The sequence below is a fragment of the Sprattus sprattus genome (assembly GCF_963457725.1).
Source record: "Sprattus sprattus genome assembly, chromosome: 4".
Taxonomy (NCBI): Eukaryota; Metazoa; Chordata; class Actinopteri; order Clupeiformes; family Clupeidae; genus Sprattus; species Sprattus sprattus.
Window position 1 is genome coordinate 42,174,115 of NC_137923.1, and position 17,500 is coordinate 42,191,614.

Here is a 17,500-nt window from a genome sequence, read left to right on the forward strand (position 1 = left end):
GGCTACATAATGCCATCTAGTGGGAAAAATACTGTACTGCGTCCATGTCAACTCGTGAACTCAGTTTAAATCTGGGTATGGGTGGATGGGTAGATAAGTGGGACACTAATTATTCTACAATCTATCTTATGCAGTGTGTATGTGTGTGTGTGTTTGTGCGTGCGTGCGTGTGTGCGTGCGTATGTGTGTGTGACTTCATGGCCAAGCAGACAAGCATACACATGAAACAGCCTTGCTAGATTCTCAGACAGCAATCTCCTCTGGGCCACTGCTCTTATGTGAACCCCCACAAACACAAACACAAACACAAACTAATCACACACACACACAGCTACACACACAGGGAAAAAGCACAGGCACACACACACACACACACACACACACACACACACACACACACACACACACACACACACACACACACACTCAACTACACTTCAGAAGAAGATAGGTCACTGAGTCTATATGAAAACATGAGGGGAAAAAACACACTGAGTGTACAGCATAGCCTAACAATATGATCTCCAGAATTGCACAGCAACAGACCATCCATGTCTCCTGTCCGCATGCTCCTATGAGTCTATCTGACAGAGTGGAACTACAGACTGTACCCACCACAGGGCTTACCTTAGAGCGTATGCCTGTACCTTCAGCACATGTAGTTGGATGTTGCACTCTATACTAACTCCTGTCCATGCAGTATTTTCCCTATGGATGCAGTGTTTATCTTTTAGACATAACAATCTGATCATAATGGTTTGTGTGAACAGTTAACCTTCAGTAGACCTACGTATATAGGCCTTTCTACCTGTTATTCGTGATTGACACAGTTACACTGTATTAGACATTGATTAAATGTTGAACTTATGCTGCCATTAGCTTTTTGTTGATCGTGTTAAAAATGACTGACTTTGATTTGGAGTTTTTCTAGCCTCTGTGAATAATCAGTTCTGACTTGCTTTTAGATTTGTAATTTGACAGGTGATGATACCAAATGGAAGCCTCGGCTCTATATCAAAGAGGCTTTCCCAGCACACATTATATCTATTATTAGCACCAGGAACATATTAAAGCATGCATTAAACCTGAGGTGATTTTAAATGGAGAAACTCTGACTTTTGTACTTTCCACACTCCTGGGGTGGGTATCATCAGTATCATGAGCACACAGCTGTACTGCAGCACCACCTTTTGTCAAAAGTCATTTGTCTTGCACGCAGTTACGGTATCTGCCATAAGAGGGCACTAGAGCATTTGTTCAGACTGCCCCTTGCTTTCTTACTTTGTGCCTCCTTTCCCTTTTTGTCCAGACAGTTTCCCTCTTTCTTTCCTTGTATGCACTCGCCCTCTTCTTCCCTCCACATCACATTTACATATTTTATAGTCATCTGTCCTTACTACACAACCAGTAAAGGGTTGATTAAAAAAGGGGTGAATTCTTTAGCCTTGCAGGCAGAACCAGCATGCCTAAGGGTACAATTAAAGTTCACAGAGGGGAGTATGGTGCCCTGAGCTAAGTTTTCTTTTTGCATCCCGTTCTGTATTTGTTTGCTATGAGTAATATTGCAGATTGGTAGTGGGAAGTTAAGCGAAAGACAGCACCGACTACTAAAACATGCACAATAACAACACAAAAACAGTAATTGATTGAATCCATCAAAGCAGAAGCTCTTTTCTTGGAAGAAGGCTTTCAAGCAAAGAAGAGGAAAACACAAACAAATACAGCTTTTGATAGGCGTAGACGTGAGCAGGGTTCAACACCAGCTCCTCTCTCTCTCTCTTTCCCTCTCTATTTCTATACTCTATTTCTTTCACTCTTACTCTCTCTCTTTTTCTTTCTCTTTCTCTCTCTCTCTCAACCTACCTCTCTCTCTGTCTTTTCTTTCTCTCTCTCATTTGCTACCTCTCTCTTTCTATTTCTCTATTTTACTCTTTCTTCTACTCTCTCTCTCTCTCTCTCTTAGAGTGTACTTTCTGAATCCTTCTCTGGAGCAGCAGAGGAGTACAGAACCCTTGGGCACAGCCATCCCTCCCTCCTGCTGCAGTGTGTGCATGTGTAACGTGTGTTTTTGTTCCGTTGCTTCAGACACACTGATGCAAGTTGACCCCCAGATGCAGATACATCTGCAGTCAAAAGCAGCTCTATACAACCCTCTGTGCACAGCTCAGAGAACATGGGATTTTGTGGGCAAGTACAAGAGCACAACCCCAACCCCAAGCCGCCCAACCCCAGTCCGACTGTTGCATTCCATTGCCTTACCCTTTGTCCAAATTCTCCGGGCTCTCCTACCATCCCTTGAAGCCCAGGTGGTCCCTGGGAAGAGGAAGTGAAAAGAGTTGGTTGTTTAATCACTTGGCCACATCGTCACTAGACCTGCTCTGCGCAAATGTGCTGCAAAGCATTTTAGCATCCAGTTGGGGCCTTGGAAACGATTCAGCAAAAAAAGGATGCAGTGGATTTGAAACAAAACAGATCTCTGTGTTGCCTTTACATACTTTGTTACAAGCACACATGTGCACAAACACACACAGTCAAACACACGCACACACTCTCCCTTTCTCTCAAACTACTCAAACACACACTCAATAAGCTTCAGTTTTGCTCTGGTAATATAATATCTATGATGAGGGCACCATAAAGGAAGGAAGTCATAATTCTTACAGGTGGGCCAGGAGGTCCGTCAGACCCTGGGGGCCCACGAGGGCCGGGGAGACCCTGAAAAACACAAACAGCAAAGCATCAGAGGCCGTCCATCAACGTCTAACACAGGAGACAAACCTGGTAACCATGGGCATGTATAAACTGATCAATCCAAATCAACTTACATCCGCTCCTTTCAGACCTTCTTGTTGGTACTGATGAAAAAAGACACAAAAAAAACTGAAGTTAAAGACACATCAGGGGGAGGGGGAACTGTTTTAATGAGCTACCACTGAAAGCATGTTCAGACATTATTCTGTTGTTTTCCATCTCTTTGTGATGATTTAAACAGAACCGTCCGCTAAACTAGCCAGGAGACAGCTGAGCATGTTGCTTGCCTCCTGTGGCTTCAAGCGCCTACCAAAGCGTGAATTACATTTAATTATGAAGATAAGCCCTTACCACATCCCCAGGTAAGCCAGCTGGCCCTCTTTCTCCCTGTGAAGTCGCAGAACAACCCAAGGTCAGTCTCAGAGGGATGAACGGTGATGTTAATGCATTAATGGCAACAAAGTGAGCAGATGCCTTAATTGTTTACATTATAAATAGTGTAATATTCATGGGAGAGCAATGCTGCAAAAATAATTACATCACTTGGGTAGTGTTTAAGTAAACATGCCTGAGGACAGGGGATAATTGGTCGCTTTTGCATCTCAATGCTGCCTTCATCTGACAAAACTGTTTAATTGTATGCCTCAAGGAGTGTGTGCGTGCGTGTGTTCAGTAAGTGTGTGTGTGTGTGTGTGTGTGTGTGTGTGGGTGTGGGTGTGGGTGTGGGTGTGTGTGTTTGTGTGTGTGTGTGTGTGTGTGTGTGCGTGCGTGTGTTCAGTAAGTGTGTGTGTGTGTGTGTGTGTGTGTGTGTGTGTGTGTGTGTGTGTGTGTGTGTGTGTGTGTGTGTGTGTGTGTGTGTGTGTGTTTGTGTGTGTGTGTGTGTGTGTGTCTGTCTGTGTTTTCAAAATGTTTTCAAACACACACATTCATTGGGGATCTGATGTACCCTGTATAATTTATGTGTTAACGTTTCTGTCTGGGCAGCTTCCTGTTATATATTCAACTGCCTCCCAAGACAACATATTTTGATGCAGCTGTGCTTAATTTTGCCTGATCAAAAGTATGCCACACAAATCCTCTATCCATACCTTCTCTCCCTTGACCCCGTCAGGCCCAGGTGCTCCAACAGTTCCTTTCATACCCTATGGTCAAAAACATAAAGAGTCCAACTCAGTACTGGCAGCAGCAACAATACGGCACTGGTGCTCTCACCTTCAGAAGTGACATGACGCACACTGACGGGTTTGGCAGAATTCAGCTCTAACTGCTCTCTCTTATTGAGTCCACTCGTAAAAAGAATTCTCGAAATACAAGGAAATTAAATAAAATCTTCCCTCCCACCTTCAGAAATTACACATTTGAGTGAGGAAGTTTTAGCAGAACTTAATTCTTACTGCTTCATCTACTGTTACTTCTCTGGTACCTGTTGAGTTCACTGGTCACGCAACAGTGTGAAAATCATGTGAGACAACGGACCCTTGATCTACACCTGTGTACAACAGTGAAGAAAGGGAAGTGAAGGAAGACAATGAGATGGAAGAAAACTCACATCTTTTCCTGGGGTTCCCAACTTGCCAGGAAACCCGTCCAGACCAGACTGCCCCTGTGGAGACATCCAACACGGTTTTTAATCAGGACATGTTTGGAAAGTAATATGGACCGTGGAGTTATGACATGCCAAGAAGGATACTCGCTCACTCCCTTCTCCTTCTTGTTCACCACATGTTTACAGCACAGACCAGATCCCAAGAATGAAACTGGCCAAATGACACAATGACAAAAAACAAACAGGTATAATAGTTCAGGTATAAAAAAGTTTTATGGTGGCAGATGTAATCATCAAGAGGCATGGTTTGTTCACCATGTTCTTAGAAACATGCATCACTCACATATGCTAAAGACGCAGACACACACTCATTTATATATGCTAAAGATGCAGACACTCACTCATTTATAAATGCTAAATTCAATTTCTAAAGATGCAGACACTCACTCATTTATAAATGCTGAATTAAATTTCTAAAGATGCAGACACTCACTCATTTATATGCTAAATTCAATTTCTAAAGATTCAGACATTCATTCATATGACATGCTGCTCATAGACATGACTCCTTTGACAAACTAAAAGGAAGTTCAATGTCAGCAGTAGCCTTGGGCTTGACCCCCCCCCCCCCCCCCCCCCCCTCCCCCAGCACAACACACACACACACACACACACCACCTCATTCATGTACTAAGCTGTCTGACAGACAGGTGCTGCTGTTTTTAAGCACCTTTAGACCTCCAGGAGTGGAAACCATGCTCCCTAGACGGCCGTGTTTCCTGGAACACAACTGACAAGATGGTGCCAGGTCTGATGGTTTAAACACGACACACAGACCTCTGTGTTGTCTTTACATACTTCGATACATGCACACATGTGCACAAACACACACAAACACACACAGTCACACACACAGTCACGCACACACACACACACAAACGCACACATAGACCCCCTCCCCCGCCCTCCCAAGCCTCACGCTGGGCACCTTGACTTCAAGAATAACCAAGACAAGGGGTGTTGGGGGGGGTGGGAACAAGTGCCACATGGCAAACCCATCCATGTTCTGTGTTGTGATTTACGTCACATTGACTTTGAAATTAAAAAGATCTGACGCACTGAAGGATTCCATCTCTTACATGGGTCTTGCAGCATTTCTCCTAAGAATCATTTAATGATTTTCTTCTGTAAGATCCGTTTAAAAAAATAATTTATTTTTATTTGTAGTCTTTGATTAATGTCTTGAGCAAAGGCATGCTATGAGCTCCAGGGCTGCTTTAGCAATCATCCGCTTTATCTACTGGAGATAACACTTAAAAACGCGATTTGGAATGTCTTAAAGGTGCAGTGTACTGTTTGTATTAAAAATGTCACTAGGACTGCAATAATGGTAACAATCCTACATTAGTAATACAGAATTCCAATAACATTTTGTATATCTGCATTCTAGTTCAGGTATTTTATGCCTTTCAAACTCTTTAGGGCTGAGCAACATGTAATCCATATAACATGTAATGACATGCCTAAAACCACCGCTCAATGCACAGAAACATTGGGAAATACTGTCTTTTCATGTTATCTAATGAATTGTTCTCAAGTCAAAGTATTTCTATTTTTTGACAACAAAAAACACATGGTACGCCTTCATCAGTAAATTAATTATCTTTCTCTCTGTCCCTCCTCGAGAAAACCGTAAATTTCATTTTCAACTATTCAACTATTTACATTGATGCTGTGAACTCTCTTTTGCATGTGGGCGATGAATGGGGCTGTTCAGTAAAATCTAGAGACTGAACTGGTGGGAGATGGGAGGGTGGTGGTGGTGGTGTTGGGGAAGGGGGTGCATTACGCCCCCGTAGTTCCCATTCAGGAAGTTTGGAGAGTGCATCAAGACCCAGCACATCTGTTACCTTCATCAGCTTCATAATCCCTCAGCTTCCTAAGGGAGGTGTGTGCATAACACAGGTCCACAGGCACACACACACACACACACACACACACACACACTCAGACACAGACACACACACGTACACGTGCAAGGTGGAGTACGTGGAAAGCACTTAATCTCTTCTTCAGCAGTCTACATCCCCCATCCATTTTTACCTTTTCACCTGAATGGTTCCTTTCTGACTGACTGTACATGTGGGGAAGTCATTGTGTGAACACTCTATCTGAAACCTCATCATGCCCCTGCAAACTGCCATGAAGTAAAGTAATCCCTGGAAATGGCTATTTCCAGTTATGCGTTCGTTCTTTGATGCCGTGGCTGCTGAATCTAGCACGGTCGACTGCGCTGATATATATGGCACTTACACACACAGACAGGACGGTTCTAAATGCCATAATGCCTATTTTGTTCCGTGGATGTTCATGTGTCACGGTCATGAGTGGCACTAAAGAACAGACTCTTACCCTGGCTCCTGGTGCTCCCTTCTCTCCCTTCGTGCCAGAATTACCCTGAGGGGGACAAAACAGAAAAGTCACACACAAGATAACATTATCAGTCAAGTTAGTCATCAGTATTGAATATCCTGTACATTACTAACAAAATACATCATTACTGATCATAATAATACATCATAACATCTGCATGGCAATGACTTCACTTCTTCTAACGTATAACAATGTCGTTGTGGAAGATGAGTTTATTTCTGGGTTCATACAGTATATCAGCCCAGCCTCACCTGTGTTCTAGAGGAATTTCCACCTATTAAACTTCATACCTCTGCAAACCATCACATAGTATCACACACATCCCAATCAAATGCCGTGCTGCAAAGACACAATACTCACAGAGACACCTTTAGCTCCGGGACCGCCAGGCAGGCCAGCATCGCCCTGGAGACCCTAGGGACACACACACACAGGAGAAGAGCAGAGCATTAGGCACATGAAGGTAATTTCCTCAGCCTTGTCCTCATGGTGGACGTGGACAAGGTGTGTGTGCCATAGCAGGGGGGTAGCCACAGGTGTGCCTGGAGACGCCTGTGCCACCCAAATCATAAGCTGGCCCACCAAGCCAGGGGCATCACAACAGGCCCGATCTGGAGGGGGAAGGGGTTGCCTGAGGACAGCTGAGTATGTTCGTCCAAAATTTTGTAAGAACTCACGTGAAATCTATGATTTCATGCAGAAGACTAAGATGACATGGTCAGAAGGCCCCCAGGGGGCCCCCACAACATCAGCTTGTTCCCCTTAACATTAGCTTGCTAGCAGCAACAACGTGAAACACAACTAATTGTGGGGGGGGGGGGGGGACAGTGGCTAGTGAGAATCTGTTATGTTAAGTGAAGGTAGGTAGGTATGGCAATAGTTTAGTTTGTCCCTGAAGATAAACGGGTTGTCAATTCATACAACAACTAGCTAGCCAGTAAATAATTGCTGTTTGGGGTGGGTCGCCGAATTGGTTACTAGTGGGATTTCCATCTTCTCTTCCTCTCTCTATCTCTCTCTCTATCTCTCTCTCTCTCTCTCTCTCTCTCTCTCTCTCTCTCTTAAACACACACATGCACACCAGAAGGTACAGGTCCTGCCACTATCCCCTGAATGTCAACAATCTGCTAAGTATAAAGTATCACACATCTCTCTACACTGACAGTCTATTAGTAATAATGCCTTATATTTACATTTACATTTACATGTAGTCATTTAGCAGACGCTGTCCAAAGCGACGTACAATCAAGCTAAGAGCAATAAAACCTGGTGTAACAATACATTTTACTAACAATATTTACTAATATAACTCATACTCATAACTCATTACAGCCTAGCCTAATAGCCAAGAGTCCCATCCACAGTTATTGGCACCCCTGGTTAAGATGAGTCACACTAAAAAACAATGAGAAAAAAATCAACCTTAGATTGAAGTAAATTTCTCTCATCGTCATTTCTATCAAAAAAAATAATGACATACATGTCAAAATTATTGGCACCCTTTGAAATTCTTATGAACAACATATAACAGATTTTCCTTTATATTTTCCCTTTTAAGTTATACTGTTTAGGAGCTTTTAATTCAGCAATCCTTCCTGCTTCACTGGGATGTAAATATGGTGGCAGAGTCGAAATCCCCTTATTCATTCCTCAACATGAGAACCAGTGGCGGTTCTACATAGAATTACGCCCTGGGCGAGACCCCCTCCGAGCGCCCCCCCCCCCCCCCCCCCCCCCCCCCCCCCCCCCCCCCCCACACACACACACACACAGGAGAAAAAAAAAATCGTATTTTTTTTTTTTATTATAAGTATATAAGTGAAAGACACACTTTAATTTCTCAATTGACCTATCGCTAAGCTCGGTCTCCCTTATATTAGTTACTGTTGCTAACTCGAACAAACTAGAGGAGCTGACTAGAGTTCACAAAATGACATCCCAAGAGGCTCTATGCAACATTTTGATACAGAAGTACCTGATTGCGAAAGGGACTTCATTATGCAATGGAGGGATATGTACAAAATGTAAAACTAGATATGATGGATGACGAGCTTAAATTGGAGGCGAGAATTTACAGATCACATCCCATACCAGCATTGTTCAGGCACCGCAGTGAAAGATTATATTAATTTTCCTTCAGTTCATTTAAAACTCATCTGGAGAGAGGCACTGAGATGTATACCTGACAGGGCAATGTCCTAGCGTAGCTGCTAGGTAAGTTATCTGACAGTGTCAAACATCGACAATTCTGTTAAACAATCAAAATGCTAAGTTTAATAATGGTTTAACAATCGATGTGCTCATTTTAGTAGCTAATGGATTCAAATGACAACGTGAACGTTTGCCGAAAACACAAGCAGTCAGATAATTAACACCATAACGATGACTGTCAAGCTAGCTAGCGAATAGCTTACGTTAGCTAGTTTTAACCAGAGATAACTTGCCTAAGCCTAGCATAACATCAGTGGTGAAAGTATGACGGTACTCACAATGACAAAAATGTGAATAATGAGTATGCCTATGACCATGTAGGCTTAGTTTATTACTTTAGCAGAGGAAAATTCCAACCTAACAAGTTCCATTTGGGACACCCAGAGTTAAACTGTCCCCCGCGCCCCCTCACACTGGATCTGTGCAAGCAAGGCTTAGGCACCTTCTTAGGGAGCAGTGGCGCCTGCAGCCGCAGGGGGCGCTAATTCGCCAATTCCCCACACAGTGATATGATAGATAGACAATAGAAAACCGCTTCGCGGCCCAGATGATTTTTATTTCATTTTTTTTAAGTGCTCGTGCCGCCCTCCAGGTGTCATGAAAAAGTGCCGCCCCGGGCGGCTGCCCGGTTCGCCCGTGCCTAAAACCGCCACTGATGAGAACACACAAATCAAAACAGTGGAAAACTTGCTGACCTTCATCAGTCAGGGAATGGCTAAAAATAATAGCTACTCGACTGAACAACCATGTCTACTAAAACTAAAAAAGTTAAAATCAACTGGAACTGTTGACAAAAACTTGCTTGAAAGAGGACCCAAGCTTATTTCAGTAAGTGGGGCAAACAAATCCCCTGATTTACCATCAGATGCCACCTCCATGCCAACATTATTTGGGGGACATGCCAGTCATTTAACCATAAACGTCAGCACCTGCAGTTTGCTAAATGCTTCTGGGACAGGAAACTTGTTCAGATGAAACGAATATTGAGCTTTTTGGCAGAAAACAATCCAGGTGGGTTTGGCACAAAAACAAAGATGACTATACTGAAAAGAACCTGTGTTTAATCCAAATCTGTGTGCCTCTGTCAAAAAAACTAAAACTGTCTTATTGTTGCGTCCTGCAGCAGGACAATGAAAAACATCTGGACACATCACAGATCTAGAGAATTTTTTTTAACTGAACACAAAGTCAAGCTTCTGCCATGGCCACCTTGCTCCCCTAACTCAAACCCTTAAGAAAACCTGTGGGATGAGCTGGAGAGGACAAGAGAGGGCCGAGGACCCCGGGCGATCTGTAGAGATTCTTTAAAGAGGAATGGTCTCAAATCATCCATTTGCAAGGTTTTAGCCTATGATTGTTTTTCCTAAGTGGTATGCCTAACTTTTCTTTTTGATTACACTACCAAAAGGCTATACTTTTTTGTAGGTCAGCAACAAGAGGGTACCACTAGCGAGACTTTACTGCAGATAAAAGACTATTATTTATGCTGAAGTTTACTGTTAAGTGATGTGAGGGAGGCATCATTTGTGTGTGAGAGAGAGCGAGAGAGAGAGAGATAAATAGTTCCTGGTGTTAAATTAAGGGTTAGGCTGCTTATTTTGTTGCTATAAAGAACACGGTTTGGAACAAGTCATCTGTTTATTTAGCAGCCTAGACCCTGACGCTATTGTTCGGGTATAGACTATGCCAACGGCAATCAATGTATAATGCTAACATTTGCTAGCGCCTATTAGTGGTGACTCGTATGGAAATGTATAGCAATAACCTACATTTTTGATAATGTATGTTTTAGACTACATTGATTACATTGAATAAACCAATGAGAATTAAAATCTGATTGTGATTATGCTGTTCGGAGTGCTTAGATATTATACTATGTGTGATAATCACTGGATGGGTTTTCTGAACTTGGAGATGACCGGGGGATATATGAAAAATAAAGAAAAGTATTTTTTGGAAGATCAATTTACATGCGTCCATCTTTCAGTTCTGACCAAAACCAACCGCTCGGGAACAATCTTTTACATAGGCAAATACTCTAAAGTTTGAATACTCTGAGTTTACAGATCACTTTTTGCTTTGGTTGTTACACACATGATATTCAACAATAACACCCAAAATGAATTTCTGGTAACGCTATCTGATTTCATTCAAAATTCACTAAGCTATACTTACAATACAGGAGGACCAAAAATAATGGGCTGCTTTAAACATGAAACCATGCCTGCTGTTATGAATGAGCCCATGTTTGACCGATATGTTCATAAGGTCTAACTTGCTAAATTTAAGTATTTGCACTACTACAGCAGGGAAACAGATCAAGACCAGTTGTATTCAAAAGTTAAGGATGTCCTGATGTTTAACAGTTTATAGATGTGGTAAAATGGGCCATTGGGCTCCCAGAAAAGCATTAGCACCTGTTACAAGAGGACCCCCTTTCTGACCCTTTGGCCCCTGACCCTCTCTTTCACAGCGTGATCCCACCCACCACCCCCTCTTTGCTGTCAGTGTCCCTGCTCAAAACTCCATAATACTCCATATACTACCCAAAACCACATAGAGTCAAAGTATATGAAATGTCTCAAAGTGTCGAAAACGTATCCATACACTGTGGAAAATGAACTACGGGTAAAGCATATCTTCTTCAATAAAACAAACTTTTATTAACTTAATACTACTAGTTACCCACATTACATATAACTTGTAAATATCAACTTATTTATTCACTGAACCTTATTTAAATACGTTTTAATAGTGGAAATTGCACAAAACATGCTGAGTTATGCTCTCAGTATTTCTTCCATCGCTAGGGGGCACTAACTTTCTTCAGGTCACTCATCTAAATGGACACGACCTGATTCAAACAGCCGCTACATCTGCTCAGTGCACAGTAAATGACTCGGACCAAATCTCAAACACCTCTGTGAAAGGCTTTCACTCAGCACCAACTGAAACATTTCAATGCTTAAGTAAAATAAGCATTGAAAGCATAATAAACCATATTTTTCACTGCTCACAGGAAGAAAGAGGACAAGTAAATGTGCGTGATCAATGACATAGGGCATAGTGTGCGTTTATTCATTTGAAAAACACTGCTGGTGTCTAAAGTTCAACTGTCTGTCAATGTCACCCAAAATGAATCAAATGTAACCTTGAATAGTACCAAAGCTTTACTGAAGGTTTTATAATTTCACTGAAATCTCATCAAATTAAGCCCCTTGGTTTTAGCTTTTCCTACTGTGTTTTCAGTCTTTGTCTGCAGCAAGGCACTTAACCAAAGTGCCGTTTGTCTTTATTCTCCATTTGGCAATAATTTATGATGTCTCAAATATTCCATTGATGCTTTCATAAGTTAGAGGAGTGAATCAAGGTGAGAGATGGTACCTGTGGTCCAAGAGGTCCAGGTAAGCCCAAATCCCCAGGTCCTCCAGGCTCCCCCTGTTAGACATGACAACACAGACAGCTGTAAGTTTGATCTTTCAGAGAATTATATATTTTCCAGGTTCAAATGTAAAATGTTTGGAGGTAAAGATTGATCAGTTTAGGTGTTTCTGATGGAAAGGTGGAATTTCCAGGTTCAACACAAATGTATGTTTCACAGATCACAGATTCGTATCTACTTTTGAGACTATGTCCTTACAGGGAAAATCCTCTTCTTCTATGGTCTGTATTTCTGACTGAATGACACAGTCTGCGATGTTCACCAAAAGCCTGTGTTAGCTATTGTGTGAATCTCTGTGACGGTCCAGAGGCAACAACACTTACTCTTTCTCCTTTGTCTCCTGCTTTGCCTGAAAGCCCCTGAAGTCCAGCTGTTCCCTACAAAATGTATTCAAATAGATGCCGTATTATTAACAGTGAATTCCAGTGCATGAAAACTCATTTGAGTAAATGGACAGAATACGCGTCCACTCCATGTGGACCCATTAATCCTCATAAGTGTAGCATTGGCCAATGTATTATAATTAATTCACGTAGCATAGCTCAAGGTATAACATTTTTAGATCACCTACCATATGGATTTAATACATAATATAAATCATATAAATAAGAAAGCATAAAGTTTATGCAGAATTTATGCAGACTTCGAAACTGACAGTCTAGACTTATAATTGTAATTATAAAACTGATGCAACTATTATGATACCATTAGTGGCCGTACATAATCCCTTAAATGTAATGACATGCTTTGATAAGTCAAAGTACTCCCTGACCTTCTCTCCTATGAGTCCTCTCTCTCCAGACTCTCCCCGAAGCCCTGGGTCTCCCTGTAGGAAAGAAATTACAGTTTTGATGAGAAAAGTGACATTGATGAATGCCATAGAGAGAGCCCAGTGCCACTCATATGACCAGTGATGGTGGAGGTCGGGTTGTGGGACAAGCACCGGAGCATCTGAGACCTGCTCTGCAAGTGCCCAACATTAAACACCAACACACAGAACTGTCGAAAACAATGCAGTTAGTGACGCTATGGTGGTCCGCTGTATCAGACAAACCTTGTATGCACACAAACATGCCTGGACAAACACAGAACAATGGACTGTAGACACTTAGATGCAAAACACAATGTTGACTTTCACAATACAGGGTTATGTTTTCACAAGCAAGTCAGCAAAAAACATGTTCTGAAACTGATGAAACCTATCCCAAACCACACCACTTAAAAGACAAAGGACATTTTTTTTTGTGCTCTTCTTCTCTGTCTTGCTGCCCTGACACCTACATGCAGAGGAATCCCGCGGAATTTCGAAGCATTAAAAAGAAAGAGAAAACTTTAAAGACTCTTTAATTACAGGGTGAGGATGAAATCTTGGCAGCGTCTGAGCAGCTTTACACAGCATAAAGAATACAACCTTTAATTACACCCCTAACAGGCAAGGCTTTGACGCAAGCACACATCAACCAGACAACAAAACATCTCCATGGTGTGAGGATATTTAGGAGCATTCTTTTCGCCCTCAGGGCAATGTCAGTTTGTTAAGTTAAGAGTTTTGAGAGAGGAATGAAGAGTAGAGTGCTTAGTATTCACAAAAATTGGAAGTATATATTTATGGTATTTGGCAGATGCTTTTGTCCAAACAGAAAACCTGAAATTCATGTAACTCCTTCAATTAAAATTATGCAACTGTGTTTGTGTTTGGTCCAGTGGCAAAAAGATAATGTAGATTGCCTTCAAATTAGATTGCGCGCTGCTTTTCTCTTTGCGGGCTGTCATCAAAATGCTTCCAGTTGCTTACAATAACAGCAAGTGCACAGCAAATGGAATGTCTTGTCTCTGTCTCCTGAAATGGCAATTTACTGTGCAATGATAAAACTTGCAGGATGTTGTTTATGAAAAGAAAAGAAAGAAAAAAAGGACAGAAAAACATTATTGAACAGTGCTCAGGAAAAAGCAATGTAAAAGTCACCTTGATCCTGTCCAATCTGATATTAAAACTACTTTTTCCTTTGCAAACCAAACCAAGATAAAGTAAAGTAAAATGTGAAACACTTGAACATAATCTGGCTTCCCATGAGTTAAGTTGAGAAATGTCTTGCTGATTTATAATAGCATACAATTCTTTCAGGAAATTCCAGTGCACAGGAAAGCAGTGAATACATTTTTCTAGTCGTGGGCGGCTGCTACTATCCCAACATGGCTGTAACCTATAATAAAGAAGTTTCTGGAAGGATCTTCGTAGCATAATTTTAGCCTGTGTCTTGTCAAGAGCACTAGAATCTGCAAACACAACACTGTGCAAAATACTTTGGTAACGTAGTCAATCAGTCAATCAGTAGAACTCAGTGAAAGATAAAGCCAAATCCCCAAATGTTCTAGCAGCTGACATTTCATTCCATTCCTCTTTCAGATTAAAGACTTGAAACAAACAAGCTTTAGTTCGATCAAATCAACCACATCAGGTGACAACAACAGCATGGAAGGCTCCGGATCGACCCTGCACTTCTCTCTCTCTATCACACAAGTAAACAGATTAGAGGTACAGTTAATCCATAAATATAAAATTGTACAGTCCTTGTGACTCTTCCTGCCAGGGTTGTGGGCAGCCATCTTTGGTCCTGCTCATTGCAGGCTGGCCAGCTGAACGCTAGGCTGGGCCAGTGATTTGGGTTCCATAATTACACCCCGGCTCTGTCAACTGGCAATGCCAGGCAGGACTGAATGTTCTTTTTTCTTCTCTTTCTGAGGAGTACGTATACGTTTGCTTGCCCTCTCAGTTACTTGGTCTGTGTGTTGACCAAGGGCTATAATTCAGACTAAGAAAGTTGTGGTATTTTTTCCTCCTTTCCTTACATACTACACAAAGACATGACGTTGTTCTTAAAGGAAAGAGGTCAGGTTTTGCCTGAAGTTATGGACTTCCACTGATGCATGTTATATTTGTTTGAAGCAAGGATACTAATGCTCATGCTTAACCCTTCTGGAGTCAAGATGGTGCAATCACAATCACCTGCCATCATTCTAAACTACTTGAATATCTTTGCAATAGATGAGGATATTTGGCTACTCTGTGGTTAAACAGTAATTGTCAACTTTCATAAACACAAAGCATGCATCTGCACAGATATGTATGATAAATATTTGGTCTGTTTCCTGTTTAGTGCCAGAATCAATCCAAATCTCTTTTTATGATTATGTGAGTCCTGTCTTGTGTGGTCTATAGGGTTGATACCTTCTCTTTGGAGAAATAAGGAGTGCTAGCCTGGTACCAGCAAAACTTAGCCCCGCCCACAACATTTGATGTCTGGTTGGGCTTTGTAAGATGATGGACAGATGATCAACAGTAACGTTATCAACCACGTCACCAAAGAGCGCTTGGGTTGAATTCGTTTTCAACAAACATGGCTGCCGCTGGAGAGCTGAGATGTGTAGACAGAGATGTTTTAGAAGACATCGATAGCGCTGGTTCGGTTTAAACATGCCCCATAATCACAGCCCAATGGAGCAGTATCAGACTCATATTCTGACTAGAATTATGAGTATGACATCGTCAGGCTAAAGTAGTGCCATAACTTGATGATATTTTTTTCTCGACATAACTCAACGATGTTATGTTATTCTCAGTACTTTGTCAACCTAGTGTGTTCAATATGAAACAACATATATTCAAATATGGAACAAATTGCATCTCGAATTGGTTGAGTACAGGATGCAGCATTTTATTCTCCAACACTGGACAATCCTGTATTGTAAGGGATGGGTGGCGACCCTAGTTGTCTACCTCAAGCCATGCTCCTCACCTGAATGGAAACTGAGGGAAACAGCTAAGCTCACCTAGTTAGTGACAAGGTGATTTTGAATTAAGTTTGAATGCAGGTAACCTACAAGTCTGCATTCCCTTGAAATTGCTAGAAACTATTAGAACAATTAAATAATTGGGCTACCAGGTGCTATAGCAATTTTAAGAAACATGTCATGCTAACCCCAGTATGATTTAACCAATGCAGAATTCCAGGCAGGAATACTTAGTATTCCAAAGTGTTTTCTCTCATAGCTGCTTCAAAAGTGGATATGTATGATCTTTCCTATTTGAGCATCTGTTATGGGGTGAGATGATAAATGTGTTAAGCCTGACCACTGCCGATTCCAGTCACCCAGCGAAGTTATCTGTTATTCACTGTCACCAAAGAAGTACTTTTCTCTCAGATAAGGAAAGGACATGCCCTTGGAGTAAAGAGTGGACTATTATCAGATATGTTGAAGAAGAGTGGGATTTTATTAGATATGTTGAAGAAGAGTGGAGTGACACGAGACGTGACTGAGACTACATGCACCACACAGAGTCCACGGAGGATTGTGCTCGTAAGAAAGAATGTAGGCTACTTACCTTCTGACCTCTATCCCCTTTAACAGAGGTGGCTTTGCCCTGCAAATAATCAATCGACATGGATCAATTATTGTCGAGGCTCAAGAAAGAGAGTCAGAAATCAGCAGTAGAGGAGGCATCAGGGAAGAAAGCAGCATTTACACTAATCAAGGCAAATGACTACTCATTTACATGTTATTTGCTTGGAAGTCTATTTACAGCACAGGAAATAAAGAGGCTAGATCTAAAATGTAGCTTCACTTCAATGACAATTAACTATGCTAGAGTGTGGCTAACAGCATCTCTAATGAAATCGTGTTATATTCACTGTGTGAGAATAGATTTCGTACAGTTTCTCCTTTTTGTCCTCTGAGGCCCTGGGATCCGGCTGAGCCTTTAATACCAGAGACGCCCTGAAACAGTGTATGCACAAATGGGGTTTTTAACAAAAGCAGAGGAGACAGTGCAAAATATTTCCACTCAGTTATGTACTACGCAACACACATCACCCACATCTTAAATATTGTGAATGGTGTTTTGAAATGGGACAAACATATAGGCACTTTAAATGACCTTTTCACCCTTGGCGCCCTCGATACCGGCTGGGCCTATGTCTCCCTGTGAAACAGAGGAGGAGATGAGAGAAAGTTGTGGCAGTGAAAAAGAAAAGAAGACAGGTCTCCCTTGCATCATGAATACATTTATCAAATTAAGTATTGATGTGAAGCAGAAAAAAGTCTGAAACCTTTTTTTT

The 17,500-nt window shown here is 41.7% G+C and overlaps 1 protein-coding gene across 1 annotated transcript in view; it reads right to left on the reverse strand.

Annotated features, from left to right (window-relative positions):
- Window positions 1–17,500, reverse strand: part of col22a1 (collagen, type XXII, alpha 1) — a 65,058-nt gene that overhangs the window by 26,053 nt on the left and 21,505 nt on the right. Inside the window, exons 10-23 of the mRNA XM_080837569.1 lie at window positions 17,320–17,364; window positions 17,097–17,159; window positions 16,768–16,806; window positions 13,156–13,209; window positions 12,707–12,760; window positions 12,326–12,379; window positions 7,091–7,144; window positions 6,710–6,754; window positions 4,301–4,354; window positions 3,840–3,893; window positions 3,103–3,138; window positions 2,826–2,855; window positions 2,662–2,715; window positions 2,260–2,313 (exon numbers count right to left, since the gene is read on the reverse strand). Of these exons, the coding sequence (XP_080693695.1) occupies window positions 2,260–2,313; window positions 2,662–2,715; window positions 2,826–2,855; window positions 3,103–3,138; window positions 3,840–3,893; window positions 4,301–4,354; window positions 6,710–6,754; window positions 7,091–7,144; window positions 12,326–12,379; window positions 12,707–12,760; window positions 13,156–13,209; window positions 16,768–16,806; window positions 17,097–17,159; window positions 17,320–17,364 (690 nt within the window). The remainder of the gene's footprint in view (window positions 1–2,259; window positions 2,314–2,661; window positions 2,716–2,825; window positions 2,856–3,102; window positions 3,139–3,839; window positions 3,894–4,300; window positions 4,355–6,709; window positions 6,755–7,090; window positions 7,145–12,325; window positions 12,380–12,706; window positions 12,761–13,155; window positions 13,210–16,767; window positions 16,807–17,096; window positions 17,160–17,319; window positions 17,365–17,500) is intronic.